The 21,183-nt window shown below is 43.5% G+C and overlaps 1 protein-coding gene across 2 annotated transcripts in view; it reads left to right on the top strand.

The window, feature by feature from the left end:
- The window catches only part of cabp1a (calcium binding protein 1a), a 27,502-nt gene extending 7,822 nt beyond the window's left edge, over positions 1–19,680 (top strand). Inside the window, exons 1-7 of one of the 2 annotated variants that reach the window (XM_061985877.2) lie at positions 5,925–6,113; positions 8,420–8,450; positions 13,587–13,730; positions 13,811–13,920; positions 13,994–14,068; positions 14,136–14,208; positions 18,398–19,680. In XM_061985877.2, coding sequence (XP_061841861.1) covers positions 5,973–6,113; positions 8,420–8,450; positions 13,587–13,730; positions 13,811–13,920; positions 13,994–14,068; positions 14,136–14,208; positions 18,398–18,423 — 600 coding nt within the window. In that variant the 5' untranslated portion in view covers positions 5,925–5,972 and the 3' untranslated portion in view covers positions 18,424–19,680. Of the gene's footprint in view, positions 1–5,924; positions 6,114–8,419; positions 8,451–13,586; positions 13,731–13,810; positions 13,921–13,993; positions 14,069–14,135; positions 14,209–18,397 lie in introns of those variants that run through there. The other variant, XM_061985876.2, reaches the window with a different exon arrangement.
- The last annotated feature ends 1,503 nt before the right edge of the window (positions 19,681–21,183 follow it).

Genomic DNA, 21,183 nt, shown 5'->3' on the forward strand with positions numbered 1-21,183 from the left:
TCAATCGACATGTGCCGTGAAATCAGGGAGAGATTAGTCATGAAATAGACTTGACTGGGGAAAAACAGATGTTATTAATCAAGTGATAGTATTTATAGGTTGAAAGCATTCCACGAGTAAAACAATGATTCAGTAAGGCTGTGTGACCTGCAAAAGGGTCTTGTTTGAGCGGGAACAGACACAAATGTTCGACATGTGTCTAATATTCAACTGCTTGTATTCCGACACGCGACTTCTTCCCGGAAGTGAAAACCAGCAATGGCCGACCAAGCTAAGATGGCTGTTGTACAGCAAGCAGCGCGCAAACTATCTGAGTACAAAATAGGCTTACCGTATTTTCCGCACTATTAGCCGCACCTAAAAACCACAAATTTACTCAAAAGCTGACAGTGCGGCTTTTAACCCGGTGCGCTTTATATATGGATTAATATTAAGATTCATTTTCATAAAGTTTCGGTCTCATAACTACGGTAAACAGCCGCCATCTTTTTTCCCGGTAGAACAGGAAGCGCTTCTTCTTCTACTGTAAGCAACCACCCGCCCGCGTAGAACAAGAAAAAGCGCGCGGATATTACCGTACGTTTCATTTCCTGTTTACATCTGTAAAGACCACAAAATGGCTCCTACTAAGCGACAAGGATCCGGTTCATGAAAAGACGCAATCTCTCCATCCTCACACGGATTACTATTTCACAGCAACTGATATTCCTGTGAACCGCACTGTGGATACAACGGGAGCACGTACGGTGAATATTCGCACCACAGGGAATGAGAAGTCGTCCTTCACTGTGGTTCTAGCTTGCCATGCTAATGGCCAGAAACTTCCACCCATGGTGATATTCAAAAGGAAGACCTTGCCAAAAGAGACCTTTCCAGCCGGCGTCATCATAAAAGCTAACTCGAAGGGATGGATGGATGAAGAAAAGATGAGCGAGTGGTTAAGGGAAGTTTACGCGAAGAGGCCGGGTGGCTTTTTTCACACAGCTCCGTCCATGTTGATATACAACTCCATGCGCGCCCACATCACAGATGGTGTCAAAAAACAAGTGAAGCACACAAATACAACACTCGCCGTCATTCCGGGTGGATTAACCAAAGAACTCCAACCGCTGGATATTGGTGTCAACAGGGCATTCAAATCACGACTGCGAACGGCGTGGGAACAATGGATGACCGAAGGCGAACACACCTTCACTAAGACAGGGAGACAGCGCCGGACGACATATGCCAACATTTGCCAGTGGATCGTAAATGCCTGGGCAGATATTTCGGTCACAACTGTGGTCCGAGCTTTCCGGAAGGCAGGATTCACAGAACTGCTGAACAGTGACACTGACTCCGATGACTTCGACGAGACGGAACCGGCCATTTTGGATCCCACATTTGCCCAACTTTTCAATTCGGACACCGAAGACGAAGAATTCGAAGGATTTACGAATGAAGAATAACTTCAGAAAGTGAGCGCTATGTTTATTTTGTGTGTTGTGACATTAACGTTCGAGCAACATTATGTTGCTATTGCTCTGCACTATTTTGAATTTTACTATGTTTGTGATTGCACATTTGCGTACATTTTGGGACAGAGTTGTTAGAACGCTGGTTTTTAATATATTATTAAAGTTTGACTGACCTATCTGACTGTTTTTTTGACATTCCCTTTAGCACAGCGTAGGCGCGGCTTATAGTCCCGGGCGACTTATAGGTGGACAAAGTTTTGAAATATGCCATTCATTGAAGGTGCGGCTAATAATCCGGTGCGCCTTATAGTGCGGAAAATACGGTAAATCTTTCTGCAAAAAGCATCCATCCATCCATCCATCTTCTTCCGCTTATCCGAGGTCGGGTCGCGGGGGCAGCAGCTTAAGCAGGGAAGCCCAGACTTCCCTCTCCCCAGCCACTTCGTCCAGCTCCTCCCGGGGGATCCCGAGGCGTTCCCAGGCCAGCCGGGAGACATAGTCTTCCCAACGTGTCCTGGGTCTTCCCCGTGGCCTCCTACCGGTCGGACGTGCCCGAAACACCTTCCTAGGGAGGCGTTCGGGTGGCATCCTGACCAGATGCCCGAACCACCTCATCTGGCTCCTCTCCATGTGGAGGAGCAGCGGCTTTACTTTGAGCTCCCCACTGGATGACAGAGCTTCTCACCCTATCTCTAAGGGAGAGACCCGCCACTCGGCGGAGGAAACTCATTTGGGCCGCTTGTACCCGTGATCTTGTCCTTTCGGTCATGACCCAAAGCTCATGACCATAGGTGAGGATGGGAACGTAGATCGACCGGTAAATCGAGAGCTTTCCCTTCCGGCTCAGCTCCTTCTTCACCTCAACGGATCGATACAACGTCCGCATTACTGAAAACGCCGCACCGATCCGCCTGTCGATCTCACGATCCACTCTTCCCCCACTCGTGAACAAGACTCCGAGGTACTTGAACTCCTCCACTTGGGGCAAGATCTCCTCCCCAACCCGGAGATGGCACTCCACCCTTTTCTGGGCGAGAACCATGGACTCGGACTTGGAGGTGCTGATTCCCATCCCAGTCGCTTCACACTCTGCTGCGAACCGGTCCAGTGAGAGCTGAAGATCTTGGCCGGAGGAAGCCATCAGGACCACATCATCTGCAAATAGCAGAGACCTAATCCTGCAGCCACCAAACCAGATCCCCTCAACGCCCTGATTGCGCCTAGAAATTCTGTCCATAAAGGTTATGAACAGAATCGGTGACAAAGGGCAGCCTTGGCGGAGTCCAACCCTCACTGGAAACGTGTCCGACTTACTGCCGGCAATGCGGACCAAGCTCTGACACTGATCATACAGGGAGCGACTGCCACAATAAGACAGTCCGTTCCCCCATACTCTCTGAGCACTCCCCACAGGACTTCCCGGGGTACACGGTCGAATGCCTTCTCCAAGTCCACAAAGCACATGTAGACTGGTTGGGCAAACTCCCATGCACCCTCAAGGACCCTGCCGAGAGTATAGAGCTGGTCCACAGTTCCACGACCAGGACGAAAACCACACTGTTCCTCCTGAATCCGAGGTTCGACTATCCGGCGTAGCCTCCTCTCCAGTACACCTGAATAGACCTTACCTGGAAGGCTGAAGAGTGTGATCCCACGATAGTTGGAACACACCCTCCGGTTCCCCTTCTTAAAGAGAGGAACCACCACCCCGGTCTGCCAATCCAGACGTACCGCCCCCGATGCAATGGAATAAATCCCTATACTTCATTAAAAAAAGATTTGTTGAGTTAAAGCTAGGGATGATGTTCGAAACCGGTTCTCCCGGTTGTTCGATAAGATATCGAGGCCACTATAGTAATAGAAAAAGAATTGGTTCTTTATTCGAATCCCTGAGAACGAATCCCTTCCCACAGGAAATGCCCCGTGGGACGCCAATGTTATGCCCATTTGATTGTAGACTCTTACTGACACCTTGTGGCGATAGGAAAATATTACGCGTCATTAGTTTGGGCACTTCCAGGTTGGCGACGTCAGTTCAATTCATGAGACTGTTGAGAAGTAGACAAGTTGTTAGCTCTTACAAGCCTTGGAAAAGATAAGTCTGTAAGTAAACTGTTTAACTTGTTTATGTAACTCAATATTAAGGTAGAAAGTGGTTAAATTTGATACTAAGATGTTTATTGAAAAACGATTTTTTTTGTGCACTGTTTCAATGGATGTTTTGAGGACTTAAAATGGCTGCCAGTCGTATATTTCCACCATCGAAATAGTTTCAACACTCAGAAGTATTTGTTTGATGATAGTACGGTATATTTGTGTGAAGCTAATATGTATTACATTTCAGTATGTTAATTGAATCACATAGCTTATACATTTGTCATTGTGTGCATTTCAGTTTAAAAAAAATAAAAATAACAGTCCAGTGCAAGACAAAAGTAAAGATAGGAAAAGACAAAGCAAGATCAACAACAATAAAGGGCCTAAATGGATTAATCTGCTTTGGATTGTTTGTTAGCTGTCTGCCTTGCTGTATAACCTCAACACGTATAGTGAGGGCAGAACAGGCAATATGCAATTATTGCCAGGCTTCGCTCTCATCTAAGGGGGGAATAATTGTTGATTGATGACTGTGGTGTTCTTAGTGTCATAGTGTCTGTAGTTAGTACAGGTAAAAGCCAGTAAATTAGAATATTTTGAAAAACTTGATTTATTTTAGTAATTTCATTCAAAAGGTGTAACTTGTACATTATATTTATTCATTGCACACAGACTGATGCATTCAAATGTTTATTTCATTTAATTTTGATGATTTGAAGTGGCAACAAATGAAAATCCAAAATTCCGTGTGTCACAAAATTAGAATATTACTTAAGGCTAATACAAAAAAGGGATTTTTAGAAATGTTGGCCAACTGAAAAGTATGAAAATGAAAAATATGAGCATGTACAATACTCAATACTTGGTTGGAGCTCCTTTTGCCTCAATTACTGCGTTAATGCGGCGTGGCATGGAGTCGATGAGTTTCTGGCACTGCTCAGGTGTTATGAGAGCCCAGGTTGCTCTGATAGTGGCCTTCAACTCTTCTGCGTTTTTGGGTCTGGCATTCTGCATCTTCCTTTTCACAATACCCCACAGATTTTCTATGGGGCTAAGGTCAGGGGAGTTGGCGGGCCAATTTAGAACAGAAATACCATGGTCCGTAAACCAGGCACGGGTAGATTTTGCGCTGTGTGCAGGCGCCAAGTCCTGTTGGAACTTGAAATCTCCATCTCCATAGAGCAGGTCAGCAGCAGGAAGCATGAAGTGCTCTAAAACTTGCTGGTAGACGGCTGCGTTGACCCTGGATCTCAGGAAACAGAGTGGACCGACACCAGCAGATGACATGGCACCCCAAACCATCACTGATGGTTTGGGTTGTTTTGGTTTGCATTTCCTTTGGAAATCGAGGTCCCAGAGTCTGGAGGAAGACAGGAGAGGCACAGGATCCACGTTGCCTGAAGTCTAGTGTAAAGTTTCCACCATCAGTGATGGTTTGGGGTGCCATGTCATCTGCTGGTGTCGGTCCACTCTTTTTCCTGAGATCCAGGGTCAACGCAGCCGTCTACCAGCAGGTTTTAGAGCACTTCATGCTTCCTGCTGCTGACCTGCTCTATGGAGATGGAGATTTCAAGTTCCAACAGGACTTGGCGCCTGCACACAGCGCAAAATCTACCCGTGCCTGGTTTACGGACCATGGTATTTCTGTTCTAAATTGGCCCGCCAACTCCCCTGACCTTAGCCCCATAGAAAATCTGTGAGTATTGTGAAAAGGAAGATGCAGAATGCCAGACCCAAAAACGCAGAAGAGTTGAAGGCCACTATCAGAGCAACCTGGGCTCTCATAACACCTGAGCAGTGCCAGAAACTCATCGACTCCATGCCACGCCGCATTAACGCAGTAATTGAGGCAAAAGGAGCTCCAACCAAGTATTGAGTATTGTACATGCTCATATTTTTCATTTTCATACTTTTCAGTTGGCCAACATTTCTAAAAAAATCCCTTTTTTGTATTAGCCTTAAGTAATATTCTAATTTTGTGACACACGGAATTTTGGATTTTCATTTGTTGCCACTTCAAATCATCAAAATTAAATGAAATAAACATTTGAATGCATCCGTCTGTGTGCAATGAATAAATATAATGTACAAGTTACACCTTTTGAATGCAATTACTGAAATAAATCAAGTTTTTCAAAATATTCTAATTTACTGGCTTTTACCTGTATATTTGCTACAAAATGCAAACATAAACTGTCTTACTGGTATCTGTGTTGTGTTGGTCCTTGTGACAAACGCATGCCAGCAGGGGGTCACCGCCCCTTTTTTAATAGAAAATCCTCCCATGTCCGTCCTTGGTTTGCTTTCCTCCTTCCTCTGCTTGGTTGCACACAGCATCACATTCTTAGTACTTTCAGTAGTGCAATGCAGAGTACAGAGTATACATACAGTCGGTAGTTCAATACTTCTTTAGTCCTCATGGGTCTTATTCAAACCAGAATTTACACTCCCCTCAAAAGCCAAGCTGACAATGTCACAGAGAAAAGGGCTTCTTGGTCCTTTCTGATGCCCATTTTCTCCCTTGGAATGGGCAACTGTTTAGACTCAGCCTTCACAACGGTAAGGTTACATTTTTCTTGTTTGTTGTAAATTTGAAGTATGTCTGGAACTTCATGTAATTTGTAATGCTGAAAGTGCTAACTCATTCTTGTTGATTGTTGGTTCACCTCATGTTTAGTTGGACAATCATTGTTGCGATAGCTAAATATTTTGCTGTGAGTCCAGCACGCAGAGCCTTGCTTTCTCCGGACCTGAGCATGTTTACTGTTCCTGTGACAATGTGCAGTCATAAGGTGCCACTCCGTACTACGTGTCCAGTAAACTGTTATGAGTGATGCGTGGAAACTTGGCAGCATGTTTTTTTTTAATCGATGCCTCTAGCTTGTTTTCATACTGTACATTCTGTCCAACTCACAGTGAAAAGATGCTTATTGATCTTGATGCTGTGAAAAGATGGTTCCTAATTATTATTATTAACAATGTTCTTTACCCAAACTTGTGTCATTACCATTAAAGGAGTGGCCAAGTACAGAGAGGCTGAACATATATGGAATATTTTACCTGGGACACATTTTTAAACAAGCTGCTTTCACAACTCAAATAATTGTTTTGCAATGACTCCGTCTTTTGATTGGGTGCGAGCAAAAGCTATATGAATGTTTGGACCATGACTGCATACTAAAGGATAAAAAGTAGTGGTATTAAATGTATGTAACTATCAATATAATCCACTACCTTTTGCTTCAGAAGTAAAGCAAACAACCCAAAGGAAGAGCTTTATATTCCAATGACTTTTGAAAAAGCATTTACCATATTAATAGTAGGGCTGTCAGAGTTAACGCAATAATAACGAGTTAAAGAAAGTTTGCTTTAACAGCACAATTTTTTTTTACACGTTTAGATCGTTGTTAGTTAACATACATATATGTATGTGTGTGTGTGTGTGTGTGGTGTATGTATATGTATGTATGTATGTATATGTGTGTATATATATATATATATATATATATATGTATGTGTGGGGAAAAAATCACAAGACTATTTCATCTCTACAGGCCTGTTTCATGAGGGGGGGTACCCTCAATCATCAGGAGATTTTAATGGGAGCATTCACATACCATGGTTTATATAGGGCACAGAGTGGGTGGGTACAGGCTGGGCGTAGGGGCGTGGTGATTGGCTCATGTGTTACCTAGGAGGTGTTTCCGTCTATGGCGGCATGTTGTTACAATTTCGCTGCGCTTGTTGAGGGATGACAGGTCTAATTTTAGCATGTTAAATTGGTGAAAAACAAGGAGCTGTCCCCCCACCAGGGCACCGCCCTGGACCTGGCTGGGGGCCTTCGTCCCCCAGACCCCCGGAAATGTTTTCAGTCTTTTTCATTGTGGTCAAATCACATGCCTGAAGAGGGTCAAAATCTAGTTTTTAATGCAATATGGACTTATATCTGCTGCTATAAAAACATTTGTTATTGCTTTAGCCCTGCCTGACTCGCCGAGGAGAGGCTGCTTGAATGCGGTGGTGACGCTTCAAATGGGTTAGCATGTTTGACGTGTTGTCAGAAGCAGCTGCTGAACAATGTCTGCAAACCTCCGTCCTCCATTGTTGTATCGCGTAGCCAAAGTGTTCCCAAACGGGAGATCTTAACGAGGCAGGAGGGTCTTCCAGCTCTGGCTATTATACATGTTGTTCTAGCCCGGTCGCTGCTAGCATGCCGTGTGTTGTGCCTCGGTGTGCATTGTTTACACAACGTGCGTTACGCTACTTAATATGTCCGTGTGGAAACTCGTTTGGTACACCTCTGAACCGAACCAAAACCCCCGTACTGAAACGGTTCGATACAAATACACGTACCGTTACAGCCCTAGTATGCGGTGTAGTGTAGATGTCATGTTGGTAAGTGTCGAGCACTCGGCTGTGCTGACGTTTAAAGATCTGACAGTCGTGCTGATGATGCCTCCTGGAATGGCCGCTTCCCTTCCTCGGGTTCATGGTGTCTTAGTTTGTTTCCAGCTCCTTCAGTCGTCATGTCCTTGCATCTGACGTCAACACACAATGTTGTGTTTACACTCTTCACTCCTCCCGCCGTTAACCCCTGAGGCTTCTGGGATACGTCTGCCTCCGTCTCTGCCCTTTAAAGGTTTCTTTCATTCTTGACAAGTGTTGGGGGGGAAAAAAAATAGAAACACACGATGTTCTTTTGTGAACATTGTAGGTATGATGATTACATACTTTCTACCTTTTTTGTCAGGCATTCTTAGTTTGATGTTTACAGCAGCAGTTTTATGGACATCCCTGCCAGTCTTTGGGTGCTATTATGTATCATTTTAAAGCCTGACCAATGATTTCTTGTGTTTTCTCAATAGGACCGAGAGCTACGTCCAGAGGAAATGGATGGTAAGTTTGTTTTTCTTCAACAGTAAGTCGCCCCAAAAAAATGTCATGAATGTCAATTACATGTCATGAATGTGACATTAGCCATCTGTTAAAGAAATCATCCAAATATGTTGGCCTGTTCTTTCACCTTTGTCATTATCTTTATCTTTATCTTTATCATACCTGCCAACTACTCCGGTTTTCCCGTAATTAGTACGGTTTTCATCAACCTATTCCGGGTTACGGTTGCAGTGATAAAAAAATACGGTTTTTCATTAATTAAAAAAAAATTTTTTTTTTAAGTTTTATTCACGAAATCGCGTAACAACAATGACAATCGACACTGCTTCCCGTAACTTCCTATCGAGCCATTCCGAATGCCATGCGCGAGGCTATTTATAGCACCGCTGCCAAGCACGAGGCCATTGTTTCCAAACGAGTGAACGATCATGGAATCAGCCGGAGAAAAATCGCAAACGAGTCTTAAACCGAAAAGAAAACTGCAGTCATTCCGTGAAGAATATTCAAAAGCCTATCCGGGAATAATTATCCGTTCCAAAAAGGGTGAAAACTACGCGAATTGCACCTTGTGCAGACAAGATTTTTCGATCGGACACGGAGGAATTAGCGATGTAAAAGACCACGTTGGGACAAAAAAACACAAGTCTAATGCCGTTGCTAGCGATACAAGTGGAAAACTTTCAACGTTTTTCGTCGCCCAAACAGATTCTTTGGATACATTTGGATTTTAGCCACAAAAAGGTAATGACACCAATGTTATCTATTGGAATTGTTTAGTACTGTTATACTGTTAAAAGTGTTTATACTATTTATGCTTTCAAGTCCAAGTTGAAGAAATCTTGTTAAATGTTGACAGCATAACTACCAAAATACAGAAATATGTCCTTAATATTTTTGCAGTGCTATTTCTGTTGAAAAGTTCAAATGATTACATTAGAGATGTGATGTGCCACTTTTCAAGTGTCTGATGGCTTCAATACATTTTCATTAATTTTTCATATTTTGAATTCTTTTGAAAGGCTTACAAAAAAACTACATTTGAATTGTAATTCCATGCTATTGACAGGACTATTAATTTTAATGAAGTTAGCTTACCATGTTTACAGTATGATAATTGTGATAGAAATGTGAATTTTAGGCACATAATATTTTTTACAATTGAACAAGGCAGTAGATTATACAAGCTTGGACAGAAAGTTAATAATGACACCAATTTGTTTTTAATGGAATTGTTTAGTACTGTTTTACCATTTGTTTACTGTAAAAAGTGTTTATACTTTCAATGAACAAATGGAAGTCTTGTGAAAGGTTGACAGGATAACTGGCATTAACTGTCAAAATAATTTCAAACTATTGAAGTTAGCTTACAGAATAAACATGTCAATCAACACATATGATTTTTGCTGTAATATTTTTGTTTTGAAAAGTCACTGTGATGGTTTTAGCAACATTTTAACCTGTCTGAATGCTAATAATCATTTTGCGTCGGCCCCCCTGAACCCCCCACCAGGACTTTGTCCTGGACCTACCGGGGCCTGCGGCCCCTGGACCCTGGCTACTAGGTTTTTCTGATTTCAAAAGTTGGCAGGTATGGGATTATTATGTTTTTGTTATTTTCTGTTTGTTTTGAACTCCTTTAGTTCCTTTTTTGGTTGCCATGGTGGCATATGATTTTCACCTGCCGCTGGTGTTCGGACGCTCACCTGGCTCTAATCAAGAGACTATTAAGCCTTTGCCAGTTAGTCGGTCTGGCGACATCGATTCTTTTCATGCCATAGTTTCATGCTGCTCGTTTCATGCCACGGATTCATGCTTGTTTTCATGCGATTGCTTAGTTCATGCTGCTCGTTCCATGTCTTTTTCCATAGTTCATGCTATTGGTTTCAAGCCACAGTTTAGTTTAGTGAGGTTTTCATGTCTTTAGTTTCATGTCCTAAGTTTTTTTGCCTTAGCTTCCGCGTGCGATAGGCACGCTCGCCTTCGGGTTGTTTTCTATTTTTTCGTACCCTTTTGAGTTTTTGGAATTGAATATGTTCCTACCTGCTACCCTGGTCCGGAAAAGTCTGTTTACATCCCGGGAAAACAATCCTCGCAGTAAGTTGCGAAAACCTCATCATGACAATGTTCCACTTTTCTGACTTTTAAATGTTGTTACAATGTTGGATACTCGAGATTTAAACAATACTAAAAGTCAAATCATTAGCTTCGTGCATTTGGGCGTGAACTCGCTGACAAAACTAACGCTGTGTTTTGCAGTCATTTCTTTTGACTGTGGTCCATTCTAGTACAAACCCCAAAAGCAGTGAAGTTCAGTGTTTCCCACAGGACAGGCATCTATTTGTGGTGGTGTGGTCGGGGGGTTGGCGGCGGCAGCGGCGATGACCAAGAAGAACGCGGAGTTGGAATATAATTACAACATTTTATGTACATATTTATATACAGATTTGAACAATTAGTGATTCACTGAAATATATTTATTAATTGTGGTTCTTACAAAAAACATATCTTATAAAAGCTAAAATGTCTCTTAAAGCTCTGCCCCTTTAATTAGTGAATATTAAATAATTTAACTTTAGCCTCCTACTACAACCATATTATTTACCAGCAACATGAAGTGAAACAGAGGCAGAGGTGTCCTGCCACAGTCAGTCAACCTCCTCCTCCTCCTCCTGCTGCTGCTGAACAGGTCGCACCTGTGGTCCGGACTGTAGGCCTACCTCCTCTCCAAGTCGAGCCCTTTTCGGCCGTTGAAAATATTTTTCTATACTCATCTGTGTGAAGGAGTGAACATCCAACATTAGAATTTATTACTAACGAGCAGAAGCGCTCTATGTACAGTGCCGTCTAACCTTAAGCGGCAGCAGCTCAACACATGCAGGGTTCAACGTTAAGGTTTTTTTCTACTTGCCTGACTTCTCAAATCTACTTGCCCCAATATTTTTACTTGTCCTGCCTAGGTTTTTTTCTGGCTGTGTAGTGCTCATGGCTTATATCTTACTAAAATTATTCCCCTTGACTAGTTACAACACTACACTATTATTATTATTATTATTATCTATAATTACATTTAAATGGCATTGCATACATGTAAAATTAAATGCTATTTCACATTATTTGACCAGTAGCAGTTACACTCATCTGAACAGGTCAGCCACCTGTTTAAAGCCCGATCACAGTTGAAATCTTGAAATGAAGGGCCTTTAATGGCCAAAACATTAACCTGGACAACATTTTAACAGCTGCTTGGCTCAGATTTTATTCTTTTCATTGCATTCACATGCTGCAGTGGACAGTGGACAATTTAGCTTCAGTCCATGTGTGTTTATTGACAACAGGGCTACAACCTGGACACGTTAGCTCGTCGGTGAAACGCTCGGTGAAATCGCGGATTAACGTTAAATATATGACGAGCCGCGAGCGATGCAGCTATAACCTATCTACCTATAACACCTGTAAAAATGAAGCAATGCTAGCAAGCGTTAGCTAGCCGGCTATGAGCCACCAAGCTGCTAACTATCGCCAAAAGGCACCATTTAAGTTTTTTTCCCCATGGCATCCTGGATCAAGGCTTTCAGCAGCTTTTGGACGTTTGAGGTAGAAACGTAGGAAGCGCCATCATTATGAAAAGTAGCCGGCGAGTATTTTGATCCCGTCTGTCCGTCCTTCTTCTTCTTCTTCTTCTTCTTCTTCTTCTTGTTCTTCTTGTTCTTCTTCTTGTTCTTCTTCTTGTTCTTGTTCTTCTTGTTCTTGTTCTTCTTGTTCTTGTTCTTCTTGTTCTTGTTCTTCTTGTTCTTGTTCTTCTTGTTCTTGTTCTTCTTGTTCTTGTTCTTCTTGTTCTTGTTCTTCTTGTTCTTGTTCTTCTTGTTCTTGTTCTTCTTGTTCTTGTTCTTCTTGTTCTTGTTCTTGTTCTTCTTGTTCTTGTTCTTCTTGTTCTTGTTCTTCTTGTTCTTGTTCTTCTTGTTCTTGTTCTTCTTGTTCTTGTTCTTCTTGTTCTTGTTCTTCTTGTTCTTGTTCTTCTTGTTCTTGTTCTTCTTGTTCTTGTTCTTCTTGTTCTTGTTCTTCTTGTTCTTGTTCTTCTTGTTCTTGTTCTTCTTGTTCTTGTTCTTGTTCTTCTTGTTCTTGTTCTTCTTGTTCTTGTTCTTCTTGTTCTTGTTTTTCTTGTTCTTGTTTTTCTTGTTCTTGTTCTTCTTGTTCTTGTTCTTCTTGTTCTTGTTCTTCTTGTTCTTGTTCTTCTTGTTCTTGTTCTTCTTGTTCTTGTTCTTCTTGTTCTTGTTCTTCTTGTTCTTGTTCTTCTTGTTCTTGTTCTTGTTCTTGTTCTTCTTGTTCTTGTTGTTCTTGTTGTTGTTGTTGTTGTTCTTGTTCTTGTTCTTGTTGTTCTTGTTCTTGTTGTTGTTGTTGACCAGGTGAATTAAGTGCTATTGGCGGAGTTACAATGCATAGTAGGCTCCCGCCACCTACTGCACCGGAGGTGTAACTACAAGCAACATTCACAGACAGTCCCATTGCTTTTATGAGCGGTCGAGCGAGTCAAAAGCCGAAAAATCCATTTGTGGTGGACGTAATTCTTTCGTGGCGGGCCGCCACAAATAAATGAATGTGTGGGAAACACTGCAGTTGTCAGGTTGTGTAAATGGTAAATAAAAAGAGAATACAATGATTTGCAAATCCTTTTCAACTTATATTCAATTGAATAGACTGCAAAGACAAGATACTTAACGTTCGAACTGGTAAACTTTGTTATTTTTAGATTAGATTAGATTTATTGGTCCCCTTGGGGAAATTCATTGTCACTGCCGTACATTTAAACACTAGACATTACACATCACACAAAAAAAAATAACAAAAAGACATCATACATGACTAACACACATTTATTTATTTATTATTTTTTGCAAATATTAGCTCATTTGGAATTGGATGCCTGCAACATGTTTAAAAAAAGCTGGCACAAGTGGCAAAAAAAGAGTGAGAAAGTTGAGCAATGCTCATCAAAGACTTATTTGGAACATCCCACAGGTGAACAGGCTAATTGGGAACAGGTGGGTGCCATGATTGGGTGTAAAAGCAGCTTCCACTGTAAAGAATGCATTTCCATTTCTACATACTGAAACACTTTTCCGTCTTTGCTTTACACAGAGTTGCGTGATGCGTTTAAAGAGTTCGATAAGGACAAGGATGGTTTCATCAGCTGTAAAGATCTGGGGAACTGCATGAGAACTATGGGCTACATGCCCACTGAAATGGAGCTGATCGAGCTGAGTCAGCAGATCAATATGAACTGTAAGAATCGACCCGTCTTGTGTTCTTTCAATATTTCTTGTCATGTGTATGTCATTATATGCTGGTTCTTTTTTCTTAAGTGGGAGGTCATGTGGATTTTGAGGATTTTGTCGAATTGATGGGTCCAAAACTTCTTGCCGAAACAGCAGACATGATCGGAATAAAAGAATTAAAAGATGCCTTCAGAGAGGTAAATGTTGTTGTTTTCTGTAAGTTGGTCTTTTTGTCTTCTTCGGCATTTACTACAAATGCTTTTTCACTAGTTTGACACAAATGGAGATGGTGCCATTAGTACGTCTGAGCTGCGAGATGCAATGCGGAAGCTTCTGGGCCATCAGGTGAGAGTTGTAATAACATGGAGATGTCCACTGTGTACATTTTCCACACTAACTACTTTTTTTGTAGGTGGGCTTAAATGAAGTGGAGGACATTCTACGAGAGGTTGATTTGAACGGAGATGGGCTCGTCGACTTTGAAGGTAAAACAATGATGTGTGAAGTATAGTGCAGTGATTCCCAACCAGTACGCCATGACAAATTGTTAAAGGGGAACATTATCACCAGACCTATGTAAGCGTCAATATACAGGTAAAAGCCAGTAAATTAGAATATTTTGAAAAACTTGATTTATTTCAGTAATTGCATTCAAAAGGTGTAACTTGTACATTATATTTATTCATTGCACACAGACTGATGCATTCAAATGTTTATTTCATTTAATTTTGATGATTTGAAGTGGCAACAAATGAAAATCCAAAATTCCGTGTGTCACAAAATTAGAATATTACTTAAGGCTAATACAAAAAAGGGATTTTTAGAAATGTTGGCCAACTGAAAAGAATGAAAATGAAAAATATGAGCATGTACAATACTCAATACTTGGTTGGAGCTCCTTTTGCCTCAATTACTGCGTTAATGCGGCGTGGCATGGAGTCGATGAGTTTCTGGCACTGCTCAGGTGTTATGAGAGCCCAGGTTGCTCTGATAGTGGCCTTCAACTCTTCTGCGTTTTTGGGTCTGGCATTCTGCATCTTCCTTTTCACAATACCCCACAGATTTTCTATGGGGCTAAGGTCAGGGGAGTTGGCGGGCCAATTTAGAACAGAAATACCATGGTCCGTAAACCAGGCACGGGTAGATTTTGCGCTGTGTGCAGGCGCCAAGTCCTGTTGGAACTTGAAATCTCCATCTCCATAGAGCAGGTCAGCAGCAGGAAGCATGAAGTGCTCTAAAACTTGCTGGTAGACGGCTGCGTTGACCCTGGATCTCAGGAAACAGAGTGGACCGACACCAGCAGATGACATGGCACCCCAAACCATCACTGATGGTGGAAACTTTACACTAGACTTCAGGCAACGTGGATCCTGTGCCTCTCCTGTCTTCCTCCAGACTCTGGGACCTCGATTTCCAAAGGAAATCCAAAATTTGCATGGTTGGGTGATGGTTTGGGGTGCCATGTCATCTGCTGGTGTCGGTCCACTCTGTTTCCTGAGATCCAGGGTCAACGCAGCCGTCTACCAGCAAGTTTTAGAGCACTTCATGCTTCCTGCTGCTGACCTGCTCTATGGAGATGGAGATTTCAAGTTCCAACAGGACTTGGCGCCTGCACACAGCGCAAAATCTACCCGTGCCTGGTTTACGGACCATGGTATTTCTGTTCTAAATTGGCCCGCCAACTCCCCTGACCTTAGCCCCATAGAAAATCTGTGGGGTATTGTGAAAAGGAAGATGCAGAATGCCAGACCCAAAAACGCAGAAGAGTTGAAGGCCACTATCAGAGCAACCTGGGCTCTCATAACACCTGAGCAGTGCCAGAAACTCATCGACTCCATGCCACGCCGCATTAACGCAGTAATTGAGGCAAAAGGAGCTCCAACCAAGTATTGAGTATTGTACATGCTCATATTTTTCATTTTCATTCTTTTCAGTTGGCCAACATTTCTAAAAATCCCTTTTTTGTATTAGCCTTAAGTAATATTCTAATTTTGTGACACACGGAATTTTGGATTTTCATTTGTTGCCACTTCAAATCATCAAAATTAAATGAAATAAACATTTGAATGCATCAGTCTGTGTGCAATGAATAAATATAATGTACAAGTTACACCTTTTGAATGCAATTACTGAAATAAATCAAGTTTTTCAAAATATTCTAATTTACTGGCTTTTACCTGTATACCTTGATGTTGCAGAAAAAAAGACCATATATTTTTTTAACCGATTTCCGAACTCTAAATGGGTGAATTTTGGCGAATTAAACGCCTTTCTAATATTCGCTCTTGGAGCGATGACGTCACAACGTGACGTCACATCGGGAAGCAATCCGCCATTTTCTCAAACACTGGGTCAAAAGAGCTCTGTTATTTTCCGTTTTTTCGACTGTTTTCCGTACCTTGGAGACATCATGCCTCGTCGGTGTGTTGTCGGAGGGTGTAACAACACCAACAGGGACGGATTCAAGTTGCACCAGTGGCCCAAAGATGCCAAAGTGGCAAGAAATTGGACGTTTGTTCCGCACACTTTACCGACGAAAGCTATGCTACGACAGAGATGGCAAGAATGTGTGGATATCCTGCGACACTCAAAGCAGATGCATTTCCAACCATAAAGTCAAAGAAATCTGCCGCCAGACCCCCATTGAATCTGCCGGAGTGTGTGAGCAATTCAGGGACAAAGTACCTCGCTAGCACGGTAAGCAATGGCGGCAGTTTGTTCCAGCAGACGAGCGAGCTATCGACCCTAGCTTCCCTGGCCTGCTGACATCAACTCCAAAATTGGACAGATCAGCTTTCAGGAAAAGAGCGCGGATGAGGGTATGTCTACAGAATATATTAATTGATGATAATTGGGCTGTCTGCACTCTCAAAGTGCATGTTGTTGCCAAATGTATTTCATATGCTGTAAACCTAGTTCATAGTTGTTAGTTTCCTTTAATGCCAAACAAACACATACCAATCGTTGGTTAGAAGGCGATCGCCCAATTCGTCCTCGCTTTCTCCCGTGTCGCTGGCTGTCGTGTCGTTTTCGTCGGTTTCGCTTGCATACGGTTCAAACCGATATGGCTCAATTGCTTCAGTTTGTTCTTCAATTTGGTTTTCGCTACCTGCCTCCACACTACAACCATCCGTTTCAATACATGCGTAATCTGTTGAATCGCTTAAGCCGCTGAAATCCGAGTCTGAATCCGAGCTAATGTCGCTATAGCTTGCTGTTCTTTCCGCCATATTTGTTTGTGTTGGCTTCACTATGTGACGTCACAGGAAAATGGACGGGTGTATATAACGATGGTTAAAATCAGGCACTTTGAAGCTTTTTTTAGGGATTTTTAGGGTTTGTAAATCAAGGTTCCACTGTTGTTTGCTACAAGTTCTTTCCAGAATTTCAAAGTGCTTTCTTTGGCCCCATGTTGGCTTTTTTGTGATTCTTTGTGTGGGCACTCAAATCCGCGGAATCAAGCAAGTAAACAGACAGGGTTTGTTACATACTATGTTTGACCCTATGACAAAAATCAGGGTGAACCTTCGGCAGAAATGTTTCTTTGGCAAGTCAATTTAAGTGGAAAAACTTATTGGGGTGTTACCATTTAGTGGTCAATTGTACGGAATATGTACTGTACTGTGCAATCTACTAATAAAAGTTCCAATCAATCAATCTTGAAAACAGAATCCTCCCAAAAAAATGTAGCGTACAAAAACCTCCGTGGCTTTGTTTGTTTCTCTATCAATGGGCTGAGTAAAGGTTGGGAAACACTGGTGTGGAGGTTGGGAAACACTGGTGTGGAGGTTGGGAAACACTGGTGTGGTGGTTGGGAAACACTGGGTGTGGTGGTTGGGAAACACTGGGTGTGGTGGTTGGGAAACACTGGGTGTGGTGGTTGGGAAACACTGGGTGTGGAGGTTGGGAAACACTGGTGTGGAGGTGGGTGTCACGTTCAAACACAGGACATCTATTAAACAAGACAAAAGGCAAGGAATCAAACAGAGACAGAATTCAATTTGGACTCAATTGAGGAGAGACGGTGTCGACCTGTAACCTCTTACAGTGTCTTAGCACGCTCTGACGAAGAAGGTTTTCGTCTCCTCTTTATTACAATGTTCAATGTTCACGCACCAACACATGTCACAGCAGGAATGGTAAGTGTGTAAAAGAGTCATTGTTTTCGGTCGCTTTGAAGTCCAAGAAGAGGATTTCTCGGGCTTGGGCTCTTCCTGGATCCAGCTGGGGCAGGTGTTGGAGGACAATGGATAACCCCTCCCGTCTCCTGACCACAGTGACTTCAAGAGGGCAGCGGGTCGTAAATAGCGTTGACCTCGGTCACCAAACAGTTGGAAGAGAGTTTGTGAAATACTTCAGAGAGAGTTCGTTTAACACTTCAAAGTGAGTTCCTCTGGAAGTTGAGCAGATCCTGCCATCTGTCCGTGTTGAAATCACAGTGGAGTTTTACGAGCCTTCTTCCTCTTGTTAGGCCTCGAAAGACAGCATTCATAATACAACGTTTCTTTTGTGATAACTTACAAACAATTATTCTAACAGTGGGGAAACACTGGTGTGGTGGTTGGGAAACACTGGTGTGGAGGTTGGGAAACACTGGTGTGGTGGTTGGGAATCACTGGTGTGGTGTAACTACAGCTGCCAATATGACCCTTCTCTTCCATTTTCTTTTCTCAGAGTTTGTACGAATGATGTCTCGTTAAGACCACAGAAAGACCAGTCTTGAATGTGAAGCCTTGTCCCTCGCCGTGCTTAATCGAGTCGACCAAGACGGGCTACGTTCTCTGAGCCATTCACAAAAAAAAATTGACCGACACTGGAAAATGTCAAGTCTTTGAATGTTCTAGAGTGAAGAGTCACCTCAAACTGTCAATCAATAAGTGTTCTTCCAGTCCCACTGAGGCAGAACTGGCTGTAGCCTAGCTGATGATTGTACTTGTGTGTTCTTGCACTTTAACTCTCACTCAGTTTTGTCTCTTCTTCTCCATCAAATGTCTACAAATGTTGCCTTATGTGTTAGACTACAAGCCTGTAGATACCATTTAGAGAGTGGCTACATTGTTGCCTTATGTGTTAGACTACAAGCCTGTAGATACAACTTAGAGAGTGGCTACATTGTTCAATGTTTGAGTACGTTTCCACTTTCCAGGTGTGTCGATTCAAACGAGTACGTTAAATGTTCTTTGTGTGACCTTGGCGCTCCACTTGAAAGCCCATGTAGCAATACAACTTACAGTCCTGCTCAAAAGTGTACACACACTTGTGAAGGACATCATGTCATGGCTGTCTTGACTTTACAATCATTTCTACAACTTACAACTTTCCTCCAGAAGGTCTTATCTTTGTGATGTCAGATGAAACAAAAATGGAGCTGTTTGGCCACAATAGCCAGCAATATGTTTGGAGGAGAAAAGGTGAGGCCTTTTAATCCCAGGAACACCATAAATCCCCACCATTTTCATGGTGGGGGTGGTGCTCTGCTGACCTCGACTGCGGATGTTGTGGATCGGTGGAGGGAATACTTCGAAGACCTCCTCAATCCTACCAGCACGTCTTCCTATGAGGAAGCAGGGCCTGGAGAATCTGTGGTGGGCTCTCCTATTTCTGGGGCTGAGGTTGCCGAGGTAGTTAAAAAAGCTCCTCGGTGGCAAGGCCCCCGGGGGTGGATGAGATCCGCCCGGAGTTCCTTAAGGCTGTGGGGCTGTCTTGGTTGACAAGACTCTGCAACATCGCGTGGACATCGGGGGCGGTACCTCTGGATTGGCAGACCGGGGTGGTGGTTCCTCTCTTTAAGAAGGGGAACCGGAGGGTGTGTTCCAACTATCGTGGGATCACACTCCTCAGCCTTCCCGGTAAGGTCTATTCGGGTGTACTGGAGAGGAGGCTACGCCGGATAGTCGAACCTCGGATTCAGGAGGAACAGTGTGGTTTTCGTCCTGGTCGTGGAACTGTGGACCAGCTCTATACTCTCGGCAGGGTCCTTGAGGGTGCATGGGAGTTTGCCCAACCAGTCTACATGTGCTTTGTGGCCTTGGAGAAGGCATTCGACCGTGTACCCCGGGAAGTCCTGTGGGGAGTGCTCAGAGAGTATGGGGTAACGGACTGTCTTATTGTGGCAGTTCGCTCCCTGTATGATCAGTGTCAGAGCTTGGTCCGCATTGCCGGCAGTAAGTCGGACACGTTTCCAGTGAGGGTTGGACTCCGCCAAGGCTGCCCTTTGTCACCCATTCTGTTCATAACCTTTATGGACAGAATTTCTAGGCGCAGTCAGGGCGTTGAGGGGATCTGGTTTGGTGGCTGCAGGATTAGGTCTCTGCTATTTGCAGATGATGTAGTCCTGATGGCTTCCTCCGGCCAAGATCTTCAGCTCTCACTGGATCGGTTCGCAGCCGAGTGTGAAGCGACTGGGATGAGAATCAGCACCTCCAAGTCCGAGTCCATGGTTCTCTCCCGGAAAAGGGTGGAGTGCCATCTCCGGGTTGGGGAGGAGATCTTGCCCCAAGTGGAGGAGTTCAAGTACCTCGGAGTCTTGTTCACGAGTGGGGGAAGAGTGGATCGTGAGATCGACAGGCGGATCGGTGCGGCGTCTTCAGTAATGCGGACGCTGTATCGATCCGTTGTGGTGAAGAAGGAGCTGAGCCGGAAGGCAAAGCTCTCGATTTACCGGTCGATCTACGTTCCCATCCTCACCTATGGTCATGAGCTTTGGGTTATGACCGAAAGGACAAGATCACGGGTACAGGCGGCCGAAATGAGTTTCCTTCGCCGGATCGCGGGGCTCTCCCTTAGAGATAGGGTGAGAAGCTCTGCCATCCGGGAGGAGCTAAAAGTAAAGCCGCTGCTCCTCCACATGGAGAGGAGCCAGATGAGGTGGTTCGGGCATCTGGTCAGGATGCCACCCGAACGCCTCCCTAGGAAGGTGTTTCGGGCACGTCCGACCGGTAGGAGGCCACGGGGAAGACCCAGGACACGCTGGGAAGACTATCTCTCCCGGCTGGCCTGGGAACGCCTCGGGATCCCCCGGGAGGAGCTGGACGAAGTGGCTGGGGAGAGGAAAGTCTGGGCTTCCCTGCTTAGGCTGCTGCCCCCGCGACCCGACCTCGGATAAGCGGAAGAAGATGGATGGATGGATGGATGGATGGTCCCATTGAAATCAATGGGACATTTTTCAAAGTTCCACAATTTTCCATCCGATTCAAACTGTTCCAACTCCAAAATATTCAACATTTTCAAAATTGTGTGCTCTCCTTCAACAATTTAAAAAAATTCCCGGATTTCCAAGAATTCCCAGTTTTCAGGGACATTTTTCCCCATTCAAAATGAATTGGACATTTTTCCAAGTTGCACAGTTTCCAAATTTTTCAACCCATTGCAACCATTCCACCTTCAACACATTCCAACATCCTGGACATTCAAACTATCATTTTTCCAAGTTCAAAAAACTTCCAGGATTTTCCAGAATT

Source organism: Nerophis lumbriciformis, linkage group LG12 (assembly GCF_033978685.3).
Source record: "Nerophis lumbriciformis linkage group LG12, RoL_Nlum_v2.1, whole genome shotgun sequence".
Classification (NCBI taxonomy): domain Eukaryota; kingdom Metazoa; phylum Chordata; class Actinopteri; order Syngnathiformes; family Syngnathidae; genus Nerophis; species Nerophis lumbriciformis.